The sequence below is a fragment of the Acinonyx jubatus genome, chromosome D2 (genome assembly GCF_027475565.1).
Source record: "Acinonyx jubatus isolate Ajub_Pintada_27869175 chromosome D2, VMU_Ajub_asm_v1.0, whole genome shotgun sequence".
In the NCBI taxonomy this organism is placed as follows: domain Eukaryota; kingdom Metazoa; phylum Chordata; class Mammalia; order Carnivora; family Felidae; genus Acinonyx; species Acinonyx jubatus.
This window is the reverse complement of record NC_069393.1, coordinates 33,592,127-33,616,946: the sequence shown is the minus strand read 5'-3', so window position 1 is coordinate 33,616,946 and position 24,820 is coordinate 33,592,127. Positions and strand designations below refer to the sequence as shown.

The 24,820-nt window shown below is 35.7% G+C and overlaps 1 protein-coding gene across 7 annotated transcripts in view; it reads right to left on the bottom strand.

Annotated features, from left to right (window-relative positions):
• ADK (adenosine kinase) overlaps nucleotides 1-24,820 on the bottom strand; it is a 528,728-nt gene that overhangs the window by 432,271 nt on the left and 71,637 nt on the right. For 6 of the 7 annotated variants that reach the window (XM_053207898.1, XM_015067729.3, XM_053207897.1 and 3 more), the window contains one exon: nucleotides 21,859-21,912. The exons of the other annotated variant lie outside the window; for it this stretch is intronic. In XM_053207898.1, coding sequence (XP_053063873.1) covers nucleotides 21,859-21,912 — 54 coding nt within the window. The remainder of the gene's footprint in view (nucleotides 1-21,858; nucleotides 21,913-24,820) is intronic. 7 annotated transcript variants of the gene reach the window in all.

The following is a 24,820-nucleotide window of genomic DNA, read 5'->3' as shown; positions in this document are numbered from 1 at the left end:
ATCCTTTTCATTTGTAAAAATAATGAATTTAAGCCTAATTTTCTCTCCTTTATTTGGGAAATATTCAAGAACACATAAAATAATTAAAATGTTTCCCTTAATTTGTAAGTATATAACTCAGTAATATTGTTTACTTAAAAATGTAAAGAAAACTAAAACATAAATTTTAGTAATACACAATCCCTTTTAGAAATAACTACATTTTTCATGCATGTGGAATTATGACAGTCAATAGGATTTACATTATGTCAAACTTAAAAATATCTACTGAATTTTAGACTATATAGAAGTTTCTCTGGCATGTAACCAGCAATAGTTTCTACCTTTAAGATAAAATTCAGTACTGAATATAAGTTTACATTTGAATATTTTCCACTGAGCTCCTCCACCCCCAAAATATTATGCCCTAAAAATATTAGAAGATCTCCCATAGTCTTTTTAAAAGTTCTGTATTCATTCATCCTCTGTATCTGCACAAACAAAACAGGCAAAATAGCACCATCTGGTGGGTATCACTTTAGTTTTAAAATAATTTTCTACATTTACCTTACTAATGCTTCTTTGAAAAAACTGCATAACAATAGGGAATCATTTTAAAGTACTATGAATTAAAGATGAAAAGTAGCTTAATTAGCAAGCAAAAGTACACTTTAGAATCGAGCCAACTTTGCAGCACTGTTTCTTAACTATTAAGAAGTTAACTTTCTATGATGCCATTTAGGATAAAATCTCCTCAGAACTTAACCTTGTGGTCTTAGTTTTAAAAAGACTAATATAAAAAAGACATTTTTAATATTAAAATAATTTATATTTTTCATATAATACATCTATACTATTCAAAGAAAAGGATGAGATGCGAACATAATAATCCTCACAAAAAGTAGAATTGTCTGTTATTTGTTTATTTTTAGGGTTAATTTTGTTTTTATTTATATTCAAGTTAGTTAACATGCAGTGTCTTGGCTTCAGGAGTAAAACCCAGTGATTCATCTTTTACATATGACACCCAGTGCTCATCCCCAAAAGTGTGGGTGTGTCTAAATTATCAGCTGAAATTAATAAGGCTGATCTAAAGGTTTATTAACAATAACAGCTTTCTGAGTACTAACAATATGCTGGATAAGTGTCAAAACATAAATTAACTCCCAATTTTAGTGAGCCAAATAAACATGTAACAACTATGGAAAGGAATACAAACAAACAGAAGACAAAATCAGAAAAAAGGTTGTGTTTTTAATTTTGGTAATTTTTTTTGTTTGTTTATTTTTGAGAGAGAGAGAGAGACAGAAACAGAGTGTAAGCCAGGGAGGGGCAGTGAGAGAGGGAGACACAGAATCTGAAACAGGCTCCAGGCTCTGAGCCATCAGCACAGAGCCTGATGCAGGGCTTGACCTCACGGACAGAGAGCTCATGACCTGAGCCAAAGTCGGATGCTCAACCGACTGAGCCACCCAGGCACCCCATGAAGCACCACCTTCTTAATTCAAGTAATACTTATTCTATAATCCACAGGCATTTAATTCACTTCAACAGCATTCAACAAGCAGTGTTCTATGTACTACACACAAGAAGAACTGAATATGAAATAGCCACAGGCCTCAAGAAGTTTAGTCTAATACAGAAGATAACACAGACAAATTATAGCATAACAGAAACAAATTTATCAGAGGTGAAGAGGAAGCAGCTAAGTTTTGAAATTATCAGGCAGCTAATACTCGAGAAGGGTAGACCAGCACGTGCAAAAGCACAGATACAAAAATAAGCAATTAATTCTTACTAGGGCTAAAGGTAGAAGGCTGTTGGTAGGAATAGTGCCAAAAGGGAAAGCAAGATTCAGATCTGCTTCCAAAGTCATGCTTAATAACTTAAAATTCATCCTGTAGGCAATGGGAGAACTATTAAAGTGTTTTAATAACATGGTCAAGTGATGGGACAAATAGTGTTTTAGAAAGATGGACAATCAGTAGGACAGAAACAAACAAAAGTACAAAAAGCATTAAAAGAAGAATGTAAAGTAAGGACAGGAGAAAGGGTGAGACTGGAGGCACAGTTATATGAGGTGCTACTGTAACATCCCGGGCGAGAACTATGAAAAAAAAAGAACGGATAGAGTTGGAGATATTTAAAAAAATATTTTTTTAATATTCATTTAAGAGAGAGAGATACATTTTTTTAATGTTTATTTATTTTTGAGAGCGAGAGCAGGGGAGGGGCAGAGAGAAGGGGAGAGACAGAATCTGAAGCAGGCTCCAGGCTCTGAGCTGTCAGCACAGAGCCTGATGCGGAGCCTGAACTCACAAACTGTGAGATCATGACCTGAGCCAAAATTGGATGCTCAACTGAATAAGCCACCCAGGTGCCCCTAGAATTGGAGACATTTAAACATAATATATATTCATTAAAATGTACTGAGTTTCTAGAATACATTTGGTATAGTGCCAAGCCCTGATAGATAAAAGTACCCTTGCCTTTAGCTCATAATCTAGAAAAGACAAAAGAAAACAGGGAATTACAAAATGATCTAATAATTCCTCTGACATAAAATCTGCATAAAACCTAGATTTAGGTGTTAAAAACAGACAACAAGCCTAACCTGGAGTCACTTATGTTAAGTGACATCACCAAAGCAAGATTTAATTACAGTTTTAGCTTTCCCAGAAATGAAATATTTAACCTAATCAGGAACAGCCTGATCAGCAGTTTAGCAAATCTGCCTGATTAGACCCCTGCCATTGGTTGCAAAAACCAACCTGTCTTTTTGCCTAGTAAAACTGTCTTTTTCCTGCTCCCTTCTGCCTATAAAAATCTTTCATTTTGTACAGCTCCTTGGATAGCCTTTTGTTTTTTTTAAGACAGAGAGAGGGAGAGTGTGCATGCACAAGGAGGGTAAAAGGGCAGAAGGAGAGAGAATCCCAAGCAGGCTCCATGCTCAAAATGGAGCCCAATGTGAGGTTTGATCCCACAACCCTGCGATCATGACCTGAGCTAAAATCAAGAGTCGGACACTCCACTGACAGAGCCACCCAGGTGCCCTTCGAATCTTCTTTCCATCTGTTAGACTGGATGCTATCCAGTTCATGAATCACTGAAATGCTAAAAACAAAACCATGAGCCCAAAATGGAGTCACTTATGTTAAGCCACCACATTAGCAAACCAAGACTTAATACAGAACCTAACTAGAGTTTTAACAACATCCTTCCTTGCCCCCTCCACCAGGCCAAGAATGTGACCTTTAGCCAGCTAACCTGTAGTTTGCATTGTTTTAGGCAAAGTTGTTCTCCTGATGAAGGATAGAAGCAGAAAAATGTTCACCTTTAACCCAGAAGGCTGACCTATAGCCTGCATAATTTTGATAAGGATCAAATAAGTGCTGGTTGCTACATTCTTAAAGGGTCTCAAGACTGCCTGTACATTTCACCAATAGTTAATACGGAACTGAATGATAAGCACCAGAGAAATCTTACAAAAATAGTTTTACAGTAGAAATTCGAAGAAAACATTTATAATCTAATACTCCCTGCGTGTCCCTCCCCCCTGAAACTCTAAGCATATAACCACAAGCTTCATAAAGCAAAAGTGCAGCCTTTGCCCACAGGTCCTGCCCCTGTGCTACTTAAATAAACTAAACTAAGTTGCACCATACAACTTCTCAAGAATTCTTTCTTGGCTGTTGCACTCCATGATCCAGCAACACTTGTAAGGGGAACAGAAGGTCTATCACTGGATTACCTTGTAGTGCTGATCAGGATTCTTTGCTAATAATTTCCTTCTTTCCATTCCCTATCTATCCTTAAAAACCTTTCCTTTCCTGCAGCTCAACGGGACACCCTTCTATTATCACATATGAGATAGGGGAACTAAAGGAACGCCATGAACAGCTGTTTGTTTGTTCCTTTGTTTCTTTTTCCCACTTCTTTTATATGTCCTCCTTGGAGAGGCCAATGATTTCTTTGGAGTCTCCCAACAAACACAACAGATAATCTAAGGAGTGACCAGGCAGGGTTGTCATGAACTTTCCAAGACCATGGTCTCATCAAGACACCTAAACACTCTTTATTCCTGGATTATGGAGACCACCCAACAACCTTCCTCAGTAAAAACCCCATGACCCCAGCAAAGACAAGAATCACTCTTCTTTCTTTTCTGAATCTCCCTGATGCTCTGTTCGTATCTACACTCTATATCTTCAATAAACTCTGCTCTCACTTCCTCTTGGCTCACCTTTGATCTCTACCTTGCACAAAGCCAAGGACTCTCTTGGGTGGTCCTACAGGCCCTCCTCTGAGTCCTTGGACCCAGCCAGCCTTCATCAGATGGAATGCTACCAGATTCACAAATGAGCAAACAAAGCTAATTTGATCTTCAAATTTACTTAGATCAATTTTGCTTTTTAACAGAGATCAAAGTTTCCCAGATAAAATTCTGAATCTTGAAAAGGATTTGAGGGGGGCGCCTGGGTGGCTCAGTCGGTTAAGCATCCGACTTCGGCTCAGGTCATGATCTCACAGTCCGTGAGTTCGAGCCCCGCGTCGGGCTCTGTGCTGACAGCTCAGAGCCTGGAGCCTGTTTCAGATTCTGTGTCTCCCTCTCTCTCTGCCCCTCCCCTGTTCATGCTCTGTCTCTCTCTGTCTCAAAAATAAATAATAAAAAATGTTAAAAAAAAAAATAAAAATAAATCAAAAAAGAAAAGGATTTGAGGTAGTGAGGGGAGACCTACAAGGAGGAGGTTTTTAGAGGGAGCAGCATGTGCAATTATATGGACAAGAGGGACATGTTCAATGAATTGCAAACAGATGCTAGAATTAGGGATTAAAAAGCAAAGAAAGTTCTTTAGGTTTCATCATGCAAAGAGAAGTCATTGAAAGGTTTTAAACCTGGAAGAAACAAGATCAGATTTCCATTTATAAAAATTATAATAGGCCAAATATAAATAATGTGCGTATCTGAGTGTCCCCACACACGAGAAAGATGATTCACACAAATTATCTTAAATTAACAATACAAAGCAAGGGTGACAAAAAAGCCAAAGAGCTACAATTGATTTCAGAGTACTCTTGATTCAACACTTACACTGTGACCTTGAAGAAGTATGTTAAATTTCTAGTCGCCTAGGGGTGCCTGGGTGGCTCAGTGGGTTAAGCGGCCAACTTCGGCTCAGGTCACGATCTCGCGGTCTGTGAGTTCGAGCCCTGCGTCAGACTCTGTGCTGACAGTTCAGAGCCTGGAGCCTGTTTCAGATTCTGTGTCTCCCTCTCTCTGACCCTCCCCCATTCATGCTCTGTCTCTGTCTCAAAAATAAATAAACGTTTGGGGCGCCTGGGTGGCTCAGTCGGTTAAGCGGCCGACTTCGGCTCAGGTCACGATCTCACACTCCGTGAGTTCGAGCCCCGCGTCGGGCTCTGTGCTGACCGCTCAGAGCCTGGAGCCTGTTTCAGATTCTGTGTCTCCCTCTCTCTCTGACCCTCCCCCGTTCATGCTCTGTCTCTCTCTGTCTCAAAAATAAATAAACGTTAAAAAAAAAAATTAAAATAAATAAATAAATAAATAAACGTTAAAAAAAATTAAAAAAAAAATTTCTAGTCGCCTATTCTTCATAGGATGAAATACTACTATAACTTCAAAAGAGGTCATAACAATAAGGGATACATCACTTAATAACTATGGAACTATGTAACCTGTATTCAAACTAAAAATCAACAGTCCAAAAATAAAGAACAAATCTGCTGCTTTCTGAAAGGGCATCAATTCAAAACCCAATGTTTCCATATGTATATATTGGAAAATTGACTACAATTTGGTAAAATGCTAAGAACAATGGACTAAAAAAGAAGACTTGAGTACCAGTCTTCCCTACCAATTATGATTTCTATGCCTCAGTTTATTCTTTACCAAAAATAAAGGAATTGTACACTAAATGTTTTCTATAGCTGAAAATATTCAAGAACCTGAGGGCATGTTCATTACTGCTGTAAGAGAATGGCATAACTTAAACATTAAATAACACCTATGAAAAACTTTGTGGATGGGAAATGGAATCATTCATTTTAAATCATTCATGATAAAACACAATTTTACCACCCTAAAGTTTTTTGTACATAAAAATGGACATAAGCAGAGAGGCTTAGAACCATAACACCCTGAGTCTTTAAAAAAAAAATTTCTAAATAAAATTCCTAAAGATTGACAGTAAACTGTATGCTAAGTCATTCCTGTAATCAACCTATATAATAGCTTTATTTACTCTGCCATACAAATGTGGACATCAAGGGCTAATGGCTAAGAACAATGATAATGCTGTCAACAATACCAGTAACAAAGTCAATGACATGATCCCCAGAATCCAACAGAATCTTACAGTCTTACTGATAAATTTTGTTTTACAAATATCAATAACTCATTCCAAAGAGAATGGGATAGTTAATAGAACTTTCACATAGGGGTTTCCCAGTGTAATCTGAAATGAACAAAAAAAGAAGTGCTTCCTCTACTAATCTTTGAAAAAAAAAAAAAGCGTTTCATCTCATACAATATTGGTTTTTCCAAATCCTTAACAATGGATTTACAAGGTTAAATGATTACAATTTAAAAAAAAATTTCATTTATGTAGGCCCAGGTAAAACAATTATGAAAATAAATACGTAACTTTATTAGAGTATACTTTATGGACCACAAATCTAAGGTAAGAACAAAAAAAATTCTCTCATTACACAAACTGTTGGAACAAAATGAAATATTGATAAACATTAAGTTCTCAGTCAGGTCAGTCAACAAATATAATGGCCTACTGAGTCTTGGAAACACAAATGAAAGTTTCTACCCCTAAAAAATATTTAATCACTTTTAAATATCTGATGACATAATAAATATATAGAAAACATAATAAATTTATAATATGCTTGCAGGCTTCCAGTTTTGGAATAAATAAGTCATGGGAATAAAAGGTACAGCAGAGGGAATATACTCAATGGTACCATAATAATGTTATATGGTGACAGATGGCAGTGGCACTAGGGGTGAGCACAGTATAACATATAGAGTTGTCCAATTACTATGTTATACACCTGAAACTAATGTAACATTGTGTGCCAGCTATACTCTAAATAAATAAATAAATAAATAAATAAATAAATAAATAAATAAATAAATTTATACTATGATAACTCCTAAGGGCATAATTAGAATCAACAAAGGAAATAAGAAACATGCAAATGATAACAATACACTTAAAAATAACATGAAAGTCTTGGGCACCTGGGTGGCTCAGTCACTTAAGCGTACAACTCTCGATTTTGGCTCAGGTTGTGATCTCACCATCGTGAGACTGAGCCCTGCATCAAGCTCTGCGCTGAGCTTGGAGCCTGCGTGGGATTCTCGCTCTCCCTCTCTCTCTGTGTCCCTCCCCTGCTCGCACTCTGTCTCTCTCTCTCTCTCAAAAAAAAAAAAAAAAAAAAACATTATAAAAATAATATGAAAGTCTTGAAGAGAGGATGAAAATTACCCACATCTCAGGAATTGAAACATTATTACTGTTACTTTCCAAGTCTCACTTTAACAAAAAAAAAAAGCATTGCAGAGAAATGAAAAGCATAAATATATACAGACATGAAAATTAAGACAGAGCTTTCTACTTAAAAAGTTCTTCACATGCAAGGGAAATTGAATTTTTGTGGTTTGGCTATTACAAACTGATTTAAAGATACATAAATTAGAATATTTTAATTATACAATCACCTACTAATATTAAACATTCTTACATATAGTACTAGAATATGACAGACCATCTTGCTTTTTCCAGAGATTATTTGATTCTACTTTTATTCTTTCTTCAAGGTGGACTGAACCCAAAGTCATTGCTTTCATCAATGACTAATCTATACCTCTTTGCATGTGAGTTAATATTCTTATGGAGAAGATCTAATCCTACCTTTGTTAAATGACTCAGTAAAACAATTCTAAACAAGTTACTAAGTAATGATTTATACTAGTCTAGAATAAAATCCTCAAAGTACTAAGACTTTAAACTCTGCCCCCCCACCGAAAAACTATACCATAAATCAGGTTTTCAGGAGGCAGCAGAAATGTGATCAGCTTCCCCACTGTGATCCTCTAAAAATATGCAGCATCTCTTTTCAAATATAAAGCACTAACCAAAGCAACAGCTTATACTGTATACCATTCTTCTGAATACATTTTTCTACCTTCTCTGGTTTAGAGACAGTAAATTGTTTTGTTTATTTTTAAAGTTGTCCTGCTGGGTTGCTGAGGATCAAATTGAGAAAAAGGCTGCAAATTACATCCAGAAAGGGCTTTCTGATGATGTTCCTGAAGCACTGAATTAACCAGTCTTTACCTCCAAATTTATTGTATTTATAGATTAAGTCATTTTGTTTTGGGTGTCTGTTACTTTGTTTGGGTGTCTGTATACCTACAAATAGTATGCAAATATCCTGACTTTGGAGACAATTAGTTCTGGAAAAGTTTATACTCTCATCTATCACATATTTAAAGAAAAAAAATTCTAATTAAAAAAAACTAAATTTGGCATTAAAAAAATTCTCTCAGAATCCAAACCTAAGGGGGCAGTCACACAAATCACTCCAAACTTAATCACCAACACCAGCTGCCTACTAGAATTAGAGGCACTTATATACAAAGTCAATCCAAATGTTGAAGAAAAAAGAAAGCTTGTTTGCTCTCTACTAAGGAAACTTAGGTTGATAATATTTGAGGAATAATGAGAGAGGCACTTAATTTTAACTCAGGATTCTGATTTTCATAAGGAGCCTGCTGTTAAAATTGATTACATTCATGAAAACAAAACTTGGATAACAAAGCTGTTTAATTAACCATCAATCTTGTAGTGAAACCAAGAATAACCAAAATTATTGTGAATAAACCCACTTAATGATAAAATACACGAATAAACCATAAATACATGAAACCATCATAGATACTCTGCGGACTAAAGCAGTCTTTAAGTATTCACAAATATTTACTAAGTTTCTACCATGTGCCAGCCACTGGGGATACAAAGATGAATGAAATATGAACCTTGTGCTCAAAGTACTGAGTCTAGAAAGAATATTAACAAAAAAAATAAATAAATAAAAGCAGAAGTAGTTATTTGCATGCCAGGCATCATGGAATTCTCTACATGTACATTAAATATACGTAATGCTCATAATAATCCTGTAAGGTTAAGGATTATCACTCTCATAATTTAGATGAGGAAATATTTAAAAGAATAAGTAACCCAAAGTCTCACAAGTAGGAATTATCAAAACCAGGATTTTAATTCTGGTCTGCCTGTTGGTTTGTACCAAACTAACCCCAGAGTACAGGAAGAGTGTACAATAGAGAAGACTACCAGAAAGAATATCTGAGTTAAGCCTCAAAAGGTGAAGAGGAGTTAGTCAAGGAGAATAAAAGAGGTTCCAAAGTTTTTGAGAAAACTTTAAATAATACACGAAGTACTAACATTGGAAAGCACTACTAAACATGTGACACATACGTTAAATCAAATTCAAAATGACATGGACTTAAGTAGCCAATAATATAAAGAAAGTTCACTCTAGATTTCTTCAAAGACTAATGGGAGATGGGTTAATTATCCTTAAAGATTGTGAGAAAATAACTGACTAAAAGATAAAAACTATAAGAACCCCAGCAAAATATTTATATATTGATTCAAAGTTTTTACTCATATAAGAAAACATTATTACTATATCAAGGATATAATATGTTTTAAAGATAACAAAGGATAGGATTGTTATATAAATAAAACTAGTTCAATTCTATTCTTTTAAAGAATTACCTAATCTAAATTTAGTCAAGGTTAAAAAATACTAAAACAAATTTCTTTGTGCCACCATAATGCATGCCTGTATTTGTGTAAATTATTATATTTTAAGGGAATAATAAATGTTTAGTATTAACAAAGGGCTCAAAATAATTATCTTACAAAATTGTTTAAAAGCTTATTCATGTATGATCTTAACAATGACTTACTATAATCAAATTTTTATAAATTCAAAGAGCATATACACTTTAGCTCTTTCCTATCTTCATCCTTTATGTTTTAGTCCCTAGCTTTATGGTTGACATCGGTTTGCCCATTTTGCTAAATTCTATCGTGGAAGCCAGTCACGTTCCCTCTGCCCTCATTCTAGAATGGAAAATATTTTTAAAAACTAATTACACAATGTAATATTTAAATATAAACTAGTTTGGGAGACAAAGGAGAAAAAAGTGGGGGTGAAAAAAAATATACACATTCTGTAAAAGGGAAATCAGTAGTAGGATTTGATAACAAAGAATTTTCTTTACAAGAGCATAAATTTATGGAAATTATACATGTAAAAGACATTTTCTACATTTCTTTGTTGAATTTTGGGATCCTGCTAAGATATTTATTTCTCTCTCCTCTTTCTATCAAGCAGAAATTTTGTCTGTTTCAATAAAACAAACAAACAAAAAAATCCTTCAATGAACATTTTCCCACCCAATTCAACATTAAAAAACTAAAAAAAAAAAAAAAAACAAAAAAAACCCACCATAATTCCAAAACCTTTTTTTCCCCCCAAATCTTCTATTAGGCTTTATCTATCTCCTTCTGTCTAACCTAACACAGTGCTGCAGACCTAGGAATTGGTATCTCTGGCCTTCCCAAACAAAAAAGCATAAAAGTTGTTGCAATGTTTGAAGAAGTGGGTTTCATTTCACACAAGCTATTAAAATTCAGTATCTACAAAGTGAGACATTTTTATAAAATAACATTTTCACAAGAAAAACAATTGAAATTATTAGCATACAAAGTAAAATTTAGAGAAAATTTCAAAATCTAGTCTAAATGTTCAATCGTTTAGCTAAATAATTGAAAAAGTCAAGTTGTAATCTCAATGAAGTTCCACAGAGGGAGCTAGCATCACAAAGAACAAATTTATACTACAGTGGACTTCAAGAAACGACCTAGTCTATTAGAAATAATTGGATTTCCATTCACCAACATGAGTTCAGTTTATCTTCTAAGATTTTACCCTAGATATTAACAACCCCCCAAAAATACAGTATTACCTACATATTTTGGCATATTTCTATTAAACCATATTAAAACTTATGAAAGGTAATATCTACCATGAGTACCTTTAAACAGTTTGTGAAGTAGGTACATTCGTTTTAAATATTATTATTTCTCCTGGGGTACCTGGGTGGCTCAGTTAAGCATCCAACTCTTGATTTTGGCTGAGGTCATGATCTCACAGTTGGTGGGTTCAAGCACAGAGCCTGCATAGGATTCTCTCTGTCCCTCTCTCCCTCTCTGCCACTCCCCTGCTCACTCTCTATCCCTGTTTCTCTAAAAATAAATAAATAAAGATTTTAAAAAACTATAGGAAAAAAAATAAAATAAAAAAATATTATTATCCCTCCCAAAAAAAGTAAAACATAGTCTTTCTCTAAGTCACTGAATTTAGGAAAAGTACAAAACAATAAATAGAAATCTGAAATCAAATCACAATCTATTTCTTTTCTAATAGAAGATAAGTTATGTAATCACTCCAAGCCTATTTCCCATAAAATGGGAATGATTATAATTTTTACATTCTAGTGTTGCTATGAGGATTAAATTAGAGCACAAAAGTAACTGACATAAAGATCTCCTTCCTTGTTTTTTAATACATAAGTATTAAATACATAAGTATTATTTAATTCTTTAATAAATTTTTTTTCTAAAAAAATTTCAATAAATTTTCAAAAAAATCAATAATTACAGTTAGTAAAGAAAATGTTTGCAAGGATTAGATTAGTTGCTAATAGATGCTAAAAGTTCCCCAAAACTCCCAAATCCATATCACTCCCAAAATTTCCAACTCAGTCCTCAAGGGGATATAGATAGTGTTGGCATAACCCTTACAGTGTTTTTCAGGCAGAAATCTGTCATAGCTTCATCCTCAAAATATTCCCGTTTGTTGTAGGCCAAGGGAAAAAAGAATTCAACAATCAGAAGTTTCTGCTCTCTTCATTCCATGTTGACCCTGATGAATATTCCCATTGATAGCACATACTGCAATACTGTCAAGTAAATTTGTAACAAAGGATTGATGAACTACACTAGGACTGAAAAGCACTGAATAAAACTTCAGAAAACACCTCACCCTTCCACCCAGGGTGAAAAATCAAAGAGAGAGAAAGCAAAATAATAATAACAATATACTACTACTAATAATAATAATAATAGTCAATTTAAAACAACAAAGAGAGAACAAAGAAGTCCATTAGCATTTTTTGCCTGAAGAATTTCAGGCTAGAAACTTAGAAACTATACCCAATAGGATTACTGAATAGACTAAAAGAGAAGTAGGTAACTAAACAAATCATTTGCTTAATGGATAATTATAAAATAGCAGAGTACTGATCTAATCCCACAAGGATATTTGAGAGACAACTACTCAAAGAGCAGAAGCCAGTTGAGAGAGTTTTCATAAACATCATCAGACTCACAACCTACATCACAAGTAACTTTTATATAACCTTTCCATAGCTCGAAACTTTTTCACATAATTTCATTTAATCATCCTTAAACTTATTCAAACATGAAATTTTCACCATTTTATAAATAAAGACATTAAATTCAGAAGATTAAATGATTAATCCAAGTGTGATAGGTTTTATACTTGTGCTAACTAGAACTATATTCCCCAGAATTTCCTTTCCTATATGGTTTCAGATTAGGACTAACCACAAAAAAATTCTGTGTACAATCTGGAGGGTGCAAGTGAAGCAGCAGCCATTTTATTCCAAAGGTAGTTATTGGTCACAGGTAGTAAAAGACAGAGAAGTATGGATAGAATTCCAACTTGCCCTTATTTATCCCCATACCACCCCAGCTCAACCTCCCAAACAGTATCAGCACTATCACCAGATGCTCCACTGAAACTTGAGAGGTGGTAGCTGCAAAGAGCCAACAACCTACCAGCCTCCTTTACAGTTTACTCCAGCAGGTGGATTTTTGAAAGCTTCAACTCATGAAACTGAACCAGGACTAGACTTTTCTCTGATTCTTTGTGAGCCTTTACTTCCCTAGTTTTTTCCACAACTGAACAAGGTTTAATTCCTACAGTAAATTCCTTTATTTCTTAACACTCATAGTGGAACTGATACACCAAGGTTGTAATCTATGACAAAATTCATACATAAATTTCTTCTAATGCTAAGTCCAAGGCAGTACACATTTCTTCAAAAGCAGAAAATTGCAAGTTAGTTTAATTTTCTTTTTAATGTTTATTTATTTTTGAGAGAGAGGGAGAGAGCACGAGCAGGGGGAGGGGCAGAGAGACAGAAGGAAACACAGAATTTGAAGCAGCTCCAGGCTCTGAACTGTCAGAACAGAGCCTGGTGCAGGACTTGAACCCACGGACCGTGAGGACCAGGAGATCATGACCTGAGCTGAAGTCAGACACTTAACCGACTGAACCACCCAGGAGCCCAGGATTAATCCTTTAAATAAGGTTTTAAGATTTTACCAATAATGACATATATTTTTCATTCATCCATCATACATACATGAATACAAATCCAAGTTTAATCCCAAAATTATCTCTTATAATGACTTCTTCTTCTTTATGTCAGGGTTAATAATTTTCTTTGAAATAGTAAAATATTTAAGCAAATATTCCAGAAGTTTCATGATCCAGGTATAACAACAGATGTGAAGAAACTATGAAATCCTAGAATTTTAAAGTGAGAGCACAGTCAAAAGTTCACCAAACAGGATAAACTCTGGTCACAGAGAAGGTGAGAACCATTTGTGGTTGCCTGAAATAAATTCGATCAATGTTCATTTGAGATTCTCACAGAAGTCACCTGATGGTATTGGTTTAAAAAATGAGCAAAATAAATCTAACATACATTTACAAGGTACTCCTGGAGGCACAGCTTTGCAAGCACAAATGGTATATGTTACAGCTTTTTTAAAGATCAATTTTAAAAAGCAATAGAGTAGGGGGAAGAGTTAAGATGGCAGAGCAACATGGAGTCCTGAGCTTGTCTCATCCCTGAAACACAGCTAGATCTGCACGAAACCATTTTGAACACATAAAGAAATTGATCTGAGGAACAACACAATGATCTGCATTAACTTGAGCCACAGAACTCAGCAGGTACGTGGTGTGGAGAGGTGAACAGGGGAGAGAAAAGCCGTGGAGGGTAGGGAGCCATTTTCATAGAGGGAGGACAGAGAGAAAAAGGAAGGGGAAGAGAACTGCACATCCGGATCGTGCAAGAAAAGCACTCCCCCTCAAAGCAACTAGAGAAAGAGAAAGAGTGAAAATAGTTGCACGGAACTGAACAAGAAATCTGTTCCCCAAAACCATTGACAGCGAGAAAGGAGAGGGTTTCAGTACCACCAGGATTCTATAAACAGTGGAGCACAGAGTCCGAAGTTTCAGAGCTTAGTGCCCGATAGTGTTCTGGTGAGGAAGTAGGTCAAATCCCCAGGAGCAGGCAGCACGGTATGAGGGGTCTGTGTGCTACATTGGGAGAAGTGGTTTCCCTTCTCCCAATGCATTTGGTAGAGACCATATGGCCTCCCCACAGGCAAAGGTCCCAGCAGACCCCAGAAAGCAGCCACATTTACTGGTTCGGGAACAAAGACACCACAGTTCAGCAAAACCTGGTGCCAGATGTGTGTTGTGATTTGCCGTAATCTCTGAACCTCTGCCACTGCACAATCACACAAACATTTTCTGGGGCAAACTAGCACCCAGCCATTGCTCAGCAAGACCCTCCCCAAGAGAGCTGGCATGGGTCTCTGAAGTATGGGGTTTTCTTGTTTTTTTTTAATTTTTTTTTAAGTTTATCCATTTTTTAAAAATTTTTTTTAAATATTTATTTTTGAGAGACAGAGTGAGACAAAGTGAGACTGGGGGAGGGGCAGAGAGAGGGGGAGAAACAGGATTGGAAACAGGCTCCAGGATCTGAGCTGTCAGCACAGAGCCTGATGCAGGGCTCAAACCCACAGACTGCAAGATCATGACCTGAGCCGAAGTCGGATGCTCAACCGACTGAGCCACCCAGGCGCCCCAAGTTTATTCATTTTTGAGAGAGAGAGACAGAATGTGAGCAGGGAAGGGGCAGAGAGAGAGGGAGACACAGAATCTGAAGCAGGCTCCAGGCTCTGAGCTGTCAGCACAGAGCCCAGTGCAGGGCTCAAACTCATGAACCGGGAGATCATGACCTGAGCTGAAGTCAGACGCTTAACCGACTGAGTCACCTAGGTGCCCCTGAAGTGTGGGGTTTTCAAACAACACCATCTGAGATAAAATTCTGGAAGGAAGTGCTGCCTGGCAGACAGACAGCTTGGACACAGGCAGGGAGTGGATGGAGGGCTGAGACAAAGGAGCTTGATCGTAGGTCGGTGAGAGTACGAAGTTTCTGCGCCAGACTACGGAGCTGGGTGAAGCCATTCATTTCCACATCTCCCATGAATGCATGCATGCACACTGATCCACCCCAGTAAGCTAAACAGCGCCACCTAATGGAGAACAGAGCCATTACACCAAGCCCTGACCAACTGCACCCTCCAAGCACATCCCACAGGAATACCAGCACAAGTCACTCTGTCTGCTTAGTGTTCAAACTATAGAGTGCTTCATAGTTTGAGTTCTAGGGGAAACTGGATGTAACTTCATTCGAGTTTCATTGTTTTCTGGTTCATTTATTTGTTCATTTTCTTTGCTTCTGTTTTTGCTTAAATTGTTCTCTTTTATCTTTCTTTTTTTTTCCTTTCTTGGATACAGAATAGGAAAAATTTATTTTTTACTTTATTTTTTATTTCTTTACTTCTTTATTCTATTTTATTTTGTTTATTTTATTTTTTCTATTTTATTATATAATTTTTTTAAGTTTTAAATTTTTTCCTACCTTTCCCTTATTTTTCTATCAAGCTTCTTTCAACAAGCAGACCAAAACATACCTAGAATCTAGCTTCCTTTATTTGATTTTTTGTTTTGTTTTTAATTTTTATTTTTAATGTTATTAATTTTTTTCTTCCTCCAAAATGACAAACAAAGGAATTCACCCCAAAAGAAGAATAGGAAAAAATGAAAGCCAGGGACTTAACACAGATGTAAGTAAGATGTCTGAACCAGAATTTAGAAACACGATAATAAGAATACCAGGTGGACTTGAAAAAGGCATAGAAGACACCAGAGAACCCCTTTTTGCAGAGATAAAAGAAATAAAATTTAGGCTGAAATTAAAAATGCTATAACCAAGATGCAATCTCAAACGCATGCCATGACAGCAAGGATGGACAAAGCAGACCAGCGAGTCAGCAATATAGAAGATAAAATTATGGAGAATAACAAAGCAGAAAAAAAGAGGGAAATAAAGGCAAAAGATCATGATACAAGACTTAGAGAACTCAGAGACTTATTAAAAAGGAATAACATCTGAATCATAGAAGTCCCAGAAGAGAGAGAAAAAGGTGCAGAAGGTTTATGTGAGCAAATTTTAGTGGAAAACTTTACTAATCTGGGGAATGGCACAGATATCAAAATCCAAGAATTACAGAGAACCCCATTAGATTCAACAAAAACTGACCATCACCAAGGCATACCATAGTAAAATTCACAAAATACACAGAAAAGGAAAAAATTATGAAAGCAGCAAAGGAAAAAAGTCCTTAACCTATAATGGAAGACAGATCAGGTTCACAGTAGACCTATCCACAGAACTTGGCAGGCCAGAAAGGAGTGGCAGGATATATTCAATGTGCTGAATCAGAAAAATACATAGCCAAGAATTCTTTATCCAACAAGGCTGTCATTCAAAATAGAAGGAAAGACAGTTTCCCAAACAAAAACTAAACCAGCTCTGCAAGAAATTTTAAGGAGGATACTTAAATTCTTAAATTCTTTGAGCAGAGAAAAGACAAAACAAAAATAAAAAGACCAAAAGCAACAAAGAATAGAAAGGACCAGAGAACATCACCAGAAACACCAATTCAACAGGCAACATGGTGCTAAATTCATATCCTTCAGTACCCACTCTAAATGTCAATGGACTAAACGCTCCAATCAAAAGACACAGGGTATATCAGCATGGATAAGAAAATAAGACCCATCTACATGCTGCTTACAAGAGACTCATTTTAGACCTCATATAAGCCATATACAAAAGACCCACAGCTAATATCCTCCTCAATGGAAAACTGAGAACTTTCTCCCTAAGGTCAGGAACACGACAGGGATGTCCACTCTCTCCACTGTTATTCAACATAGGATTTAAAGTCCTAGCCTCAGCAATCAGACAACAGAAAGAAATAAAAGGCATCCAAATCAGCAAGGAGGAAGTCAAACCTTCACTCTTTGTAGACGACATGATACTCCTATGTGGAAAACCCAAAAGACTCTACCAAAAAACTGCTAGAACTGATACATGAATTCAGCAAAGCCGCAGGATATAAAATCAATGTACAGAAATTGGTCGCATTTCTATACACCAATAATGAAGCAGCAGAAAGAGAAATCAAGGAACTGATCTCATTTATAATTGCACCAAACCATAAAATACCTAATAATAAACCTAACCAAAGAAGTGAAAAATCTATACACTGAAAACTATAGAAGGCTTATGAAAAAAAAAAAGCTTTTTGAAGATGACACAAAAAAATGGAAAAACGTTCCATGCTCTTGGATTGGAAAAACAAATATTGTTAAAATGTCGATACTACCCAAAGAAATATACATATCCAATGCAATCCTAACAAAATAACACAGCATTCTTCACAGAAGGCTAGAACAAACAATTCCAAAATTTGTATGGAACCAGAAAAGGCCCCGAATAGTCAAAGTAATGTTGAAAGAAAATCCAAAGCTGGAGGCATCACATTTCTGGCCTTCAAGATGTATTACAAAGCTGTAATCATCAAGACAATATGGTACTGGCAAAAAAAAACAAGTACACAGAAAAATGGAACAGAATAGAGAACCCAGAAATGGACCCACAAACATATGGCCAACTAATCTTTGACAAAGCAGGAAAGAATATCCAATGGAATAAAGACAGTCTCTTCAGCAAGTGGTGCTGGGGAAACTGGACAGCAACATGCAGAAGAATGAACCTGGACCACTTTCTTACACCATACATAAAAAATAAACTCAAAATGGATCAAAGACCTAAACGTAAGACAGAAAGCCATCAAAATTCTGGAGAAGAAAACAGGCCACAATCTCTCTGACCTCAGCTGCAACAACTTCTTATTTGACATATCTCCAGAACCAAGGGAAACAAAAGCAAAAATGAACTATTGGAACCTCATCAAGATAAAAAGCTACTGCACAGCAAAGGAAATAACCAGCAAAACTAAAAGGCAACCAATGGAATGGGAGAAGATGTTTGCAAATGATATATCAGATAAAAGGTTAGTATCCAAAATCTATAAAGAACTTATCAAACTCAACAGCCAAAAAACAAATAATCTAGTGAAGAAATGGGCAGAAGACATGAATAGACATTTTTCCAAAGAAGATATCCAGATGGCTAACAGACACAAGGAAAGATGCTCAACATCACTCATCATCTGGGAAATACAAATCAAAACCACAAGGAGATACCAACTCACACCCATCATGATGAATGGCTAAAATTAACAACTCAGACAACAGATGTTCGCAAGGATGCAGACAAAGGGGAACCCTTTTGCACTGTTGCTGGGAATGCAAACTGGTGTAGCCCCTCTGGAAAACAGTATGGAGGTTCCTCAAAAAATTAAAAATAGAACTATCCTATGACCCAGCAGTTGCACTACTAGGTATTTATCCAAAGAATACAAAAATGCTAATTCTAAGTGGCACATGAACCCCATGTTTATAGCAATACTATCAATAATAGCCAAAGTATGGAAAGAGCCCAAACGTCCATCGACTGATGAATGGATAAAGAAGATGTGGTGTGTGTCTGTATATGTATGTGTGTGTGTGTGTGTGTGTGCGCGCGCGCGTGTGTGTGTGTGTATGTGTGTATATATATACGTGATGGAACATATATATATATATATATATATATATATATATATATGTGTGTGATGGAATAATACTTGGCAATCAAAAAGAATGAAATCTTGCCATTTACAATATGGATGGAACTGAAGTGTATTATACTAAATAAGTCAGTCAGAGAAAGACAAATATCGTAAGATTTACTCATATGTGGAATTTAAGAAACAAAACAGATGAACAGGGGAAGGGAAACAAAAATAATATAAAAACAGGGAGGGTGACAAACCATAAGAGACTCTTAAATACAGAGAACAAACTGGGGGTTACTGACAGGGTGTCAGGTGGAGGGATGAACTAAATGGGCGATGGACATTAAGGAGGGCACTTGTTGGGAGGAACACTGAGTGTTATATGTAAGTGATGAATCACAAAATTCTATTACTGAAATCATTATTACAGTATATGTAACTAACTTGGATTTAAATTTTAAAAATTAATTAATTAAAAATCAATATAGTAAACAGCTTATAAAGATAATGACCACATATCAAAATCAATTTAAAAAAATACTTTTCTCATGTAAGAGGCATTTATACCTTAGGATGAAATGCCCAATGAAAGTATCATACATGGAATCAAACAATTTAGGTCAAAGAAGACTAATGTGTTCTAGAGAAAAGGTTCTAGTGGTGACAAAGACGTCGATGACAAAGATGCTGAATGTTCAAAGAAAGAGTAAAAAAAGAAAAAAGTACTTTAAAATTATTTCACATAAAATGTAGTTAGATTGTGAATGTTCAAAGAACTGAGAAGTAAAAAAGAAAAAAATTCATTTAATTACTTCACATAGTATATGGTTGTAAATGTATGGTGTAAATAAACTAAATTATATATAACTATAAAATTGACTTATTTCATAAACATCTCTCAAAACTTTTAGGACCAAGTTGATCAAAAGCTTTGTATTACACCCTTTCCTTGGAAGAATGAGAAGAGCTTTGCATTTTGAAGTCAGGCATACATAATATTTGACTAAGTTTTCTTCAACACACTCAATAAGTGGCTATTGGTCTGAGCTGGTTTCTAAAACCATAGTATAATACTATAAAATTAAACAGTCATTATAAACAGTTATTGAGTATTGCAATGGATATCGACCCTTTTAATTTAAAAAAAAAATCACTATATACTTAGGGAATGGCTTGGTGCACAGAAAAAGCACCTAAATGGGAATCAGGAAACAGATTCTGGTCCAGTATTGTCAGTAAGTAGCAGTGTAAGTCATTTATCAGCAAGTCATTTATCATATAAATCCCTCCTAATTCATTATAAAAAAAAAATGGATATTAGTTCTAGGGCTCATTTCTAGAATCAAAGTTCTGTAATTTCAAAGACATGAAAGAAAATGGCCCCTGATTAAGGGGCCATAAAAATACCCATGATATTTAAAATGCTATACCTTGGGGTGGTTGGGGGGCTCAGTCAGCTGGTGAGTCAGGCCCGAGTCAGCCTCTGCGCTGACAACTCAGAGCCTGGAGCCTGCTTTGGATTCTGTGTCTCCCTCTCTCTCTCTCTGCCCCTTCTCCACTCATACTCTGTGTCTCTCTCAAAAACAAACATTAAAAAATACAATAAAATTGTTTTGAAAAATCACTATATAACCTTGAGAAAAAAATATTTTGTGTGTGTACTTTTTATCTGCATATAGGTGACACAAAGCTTCACATTAGTTTCAGCTATATGACATAGTATAGCTATAGTATCTCTACATGCTATGCTATGCTCACAAGTGTAACTACCATCTGTCACCACATAATGCTATTACAGTATCAATGACTATATTCCTGATGCTAAGTCTAAAAATAATAGTCTTGAAGGACTCTATCTACAAAAAATTATTCTTCATACAGATATATACAAATTGAAGATTGCACTAAATTAAACCATAAGGGACCTGAGTTAGAAGTTAAAATATCTTTAACATTAGGGAGTGTCAAACATCAGGAAAATCCTGACGGAAGTTTGTAAAATTCATGAGTATATTTATTAAAGGATAGAACCTTAATAAGGATATCTAGAATAAGTGTAGTCCGACCTGAAGGTGTATAGCCAGCCACAGATTCCTCGAATTTTTAATTCCACAGTATTATTTGACATTAAGTGTTTGCATAATAATTAAGGTTATCAGAACTTTCTTATGGTACAATGGGAAAAATAAAGTAGACTAAGTAGAAAATAGAAGCACTAAAAAGATTAAGATGAAATTTTAAAATTCCCAAACCTATCATTTTTAACTAAAAACCTCAAAGTTCCTGTGAAATAATATACTATAACAGAGCAGAAAAATAGCAATGGAGATATCCCAGAATCATATGTTCAAGTTATTTTTCCCTGAAAGAACACTAAGAACATTAAAATTTTAAAAAGGAACAAAATTTTGTTCATATACCAAACTTTAAAGTGTTTTTCCTTATGCCAATCAATACTAGGCATTTACCTTTTCATAAAGAAACAAAAGAAACAAAATTACATTTTGTCATCTTAATAATGAGGTTGGGGAAGTCAATTGAGTAAAATTAACAACACTTTAATATTTTATCTGGGGAAAGAAAATGAAATTATATATTTCCCAATATACCCTTAGTCTAGATGATGCAATACTACATGTTTTAACACGCATGCAGAAACAATTATTTCCTATGTTAATCTTATGTAATGTAAATTATCCTAATCTTACTAGTATTAAGGTAATAGTGTTAATTACATCTTTATATTTTATATCATTTGAAAACTCAGATTGTTTACATACACCTCCATAGAGGAATAAACCATGTACCACCTAGGGTTTAATGTACTTACAATTCCTTGTGTTTGTCTTCAGCCAAGATTTGGTCATTTGGTTTAAGAGAATACCTGTAACACAGAAACAAAAAAATTCATCATATAAACATATAAGTACCTTTGCCTCATGGACATCTGACTGTGGTATCAACATACAATGAGTTAACTCCTATCAAATAAGCACTACTACACTGTTAACAGTCCTCTGTCTTCATTGATAAAACATTGAAAAATACCTAAGTTCTTTGTTCTATTAGTCACTGCCACAGACACCATCCAAAGAACTGAAGTGGGATCAACCTGACCTTTGACAACACAAGGTATCTTCAATATTCTTCTGTAGTGAATAATCTGCAATGTTACATGCCTCTAGTAGTTCAAAATTCAAGAAATTACTACAATAAGTATTTAGAAGTTCACAAAACAATAAGCAGTTATTCATTCATTAAATATACAGTAAACATCTATGCACCAGACTATGTCCTAGGTGGCATGACACAGGAGGAAAAATAAGTTGTTATTTATTAGCTTAATGACCATAGGCAATCATTTCTTTAAGTCTCACTTTCCCTGTCTATAAAACAGAAGTTGCGTAAATATTAGAACATTTACCTTTCAAATTACCATATAATTTGTACTGCTAAAGGTAACTGTTTCTGAGGAGTATACAGAAAAAAATAAACATTGGATGGCAATTCCCAGATCTTCAATTCCCACTTGTGTTCAATTCTTTCCTAAAACTAAGCTGCCTGACGATGGGTCAGGGGTTTAAGTGGAAAGGTCATGCATGTAGAGTCTCCTTTCTTGCCTCCCCTTTCACAAGTCCCTTTACCCACTTTATGAAAAGAATGGCAAACCTCTCACACATCCTAAATAGAACTGTACTACATTGGCTGGGGTATAAAAACCTCTGAAGTGCGAAACAAGAAATGGTTCATAATATTTTTATCTTCAAAGCCTCTGTAAGTAAAGTACCATAAACTGCCCACAGGAATTCCTGTTTTATACATTATTTCTGTAAAGAATGAAGCCACAAATTATCAATGGGGAACTATCTGTCGTAGGATGTTCTATTTTCAGGTATATTATAGAATAGGGCACAAGTTGATTACAGTTTTCTTTAAAAAGTTTATCTTTTTGGGCGCCTGGGTGGCTCAGTCAGTTAAGCATCCAACTTAGGCTCAGGTCATGATCTCACGACTTGTGGGTTCAAGCCCCGCACTGGGCTCTGTGCTGACAGCTTGGAGCCTGGAGCCTCCTTCGGATTCTGTGTCTTTCTTTCGCTCCGCCCCTCCCCCACTCATTCCCCCCATCCCCCGTGCGCGCTCTCTCTCTCTCTCTCTCTCTCTCTCTCTCTCTCTCTCTCTCTCACACACATACACACACACACACACACAAGAATAAATAAACATTAAAATAAATTAAAAAAAAAACAAACAAGAGTCAACTTACTTCTTCCAAGCAATAATTTTAAACAAGGTTCCTTGCCTTCCATTTATCTACTGAGGATTAACTATCAGAACATGGTTGTCACAGAAACAAAAATCAAATCATTTATTTGAACTGAAAACTGAAGCCAGACTTTTTCTATCATGAAAGCAAATCTGATTTGTTTGACAATGAAGAACAGTTTTACCAATCGTTCCACGGCAGACAGTGGCCTTCAACTGAATGAATGATTTTGACTAAAACATGTTTAAAGCACTCAATAAAAACATTCTATTAAAAAAAAAATCCTTTTGGGGCACCTAGGTGTCTCAGTCGGTTGAGCATCCAACTTCGGCTCAGGTCATGACCTTGCGATTTGTGGGTTCAAGCCCCACGTCAGGCTCTGTGCTCACAGCTCAGAGCCTGGAACCTGCTTCAGATTCTGTGTCTCCCTCTCTCTCTGCCCGCCACCCCCCCCCCCCACTCACACTCTCTCTCCTTCAAAAATAAACATTAAAAAATTTTTTTTTAATCCTTTTGACATAGGTATATTGAAATTAACAATATTTAACTTTCCCCAGCATGTCCTAAACTGTTTAGGTAAACATACACCTATAAGTAAAACACTAATAGATATGATTACTAGCTATTTAAGAAGACGTACTAAAGTCTTTTTTGGTGCATTTCCCAGAACTGCATGTCTCTAGTGACTCTAATAACTGGAAGTCAGGTGGTTTCTAATTCTTTGCTTTCAAAATAACTGAAGGACCTAATCAAATTATCAGCTGATAGACAAATAAAAATAATTTTTGATGACAGACCATTTGATGACAGAGATGCTCACACAATTAAGTGATGCTGGTGAAACAAAGCTCTGTCTACTTCCATCCAATTAATTATGTGAACACATTTCTCAGCACTTCTACCTGTCAGGAAGCAAAAGTTCCTCATTTCCTTCTCAGGTGGCAAGAACCTGTGTGCCCTTGAAGGTCCTTCTAGCCAGACTAAGAATCAAATTGACAGATTAACAGAAGAAAATCAACTTTAATAGGTATATGTACGGGGAATCCACACAGACATGGAAATTCCAAAGTCGGTCAGACAAAATGAGGTATACCTGTCATTCTAAACTAAGGAGAGGGAGTAAGGGTCTGGGATTTCAAGGAAAGGAATGTACTTCAAAGGGTGATAAGAGATGTTTGGTAATTAGATGTGTGCCCTACCATATAGATGGGTCACTTAGATAAAATTTATCTCTGTTAATAACCCTTATTCTTGGAAAGACTCTCAGTGTAGATTCTTCCATGTGGTTAGGGAAGGAAACTACTTCCTCTTGAGCCCACAGGGTCTTAAGTGTCTTCAGCTCAAAATAATCCACACGCCAAAGTGGCACATTCTGAGGGGGGCCTATCCTGAACCTCTTCACATCTCTAAAAGAAAAAAGGAAAAAAAAATTGATGCTGAACATTGTCTAACTGCAGCAATGAGCATTATTTATCCAAGAAAGGCTGAACTAAAAGAAAAAAATTAGATTAGCTTCATCCACCTCATT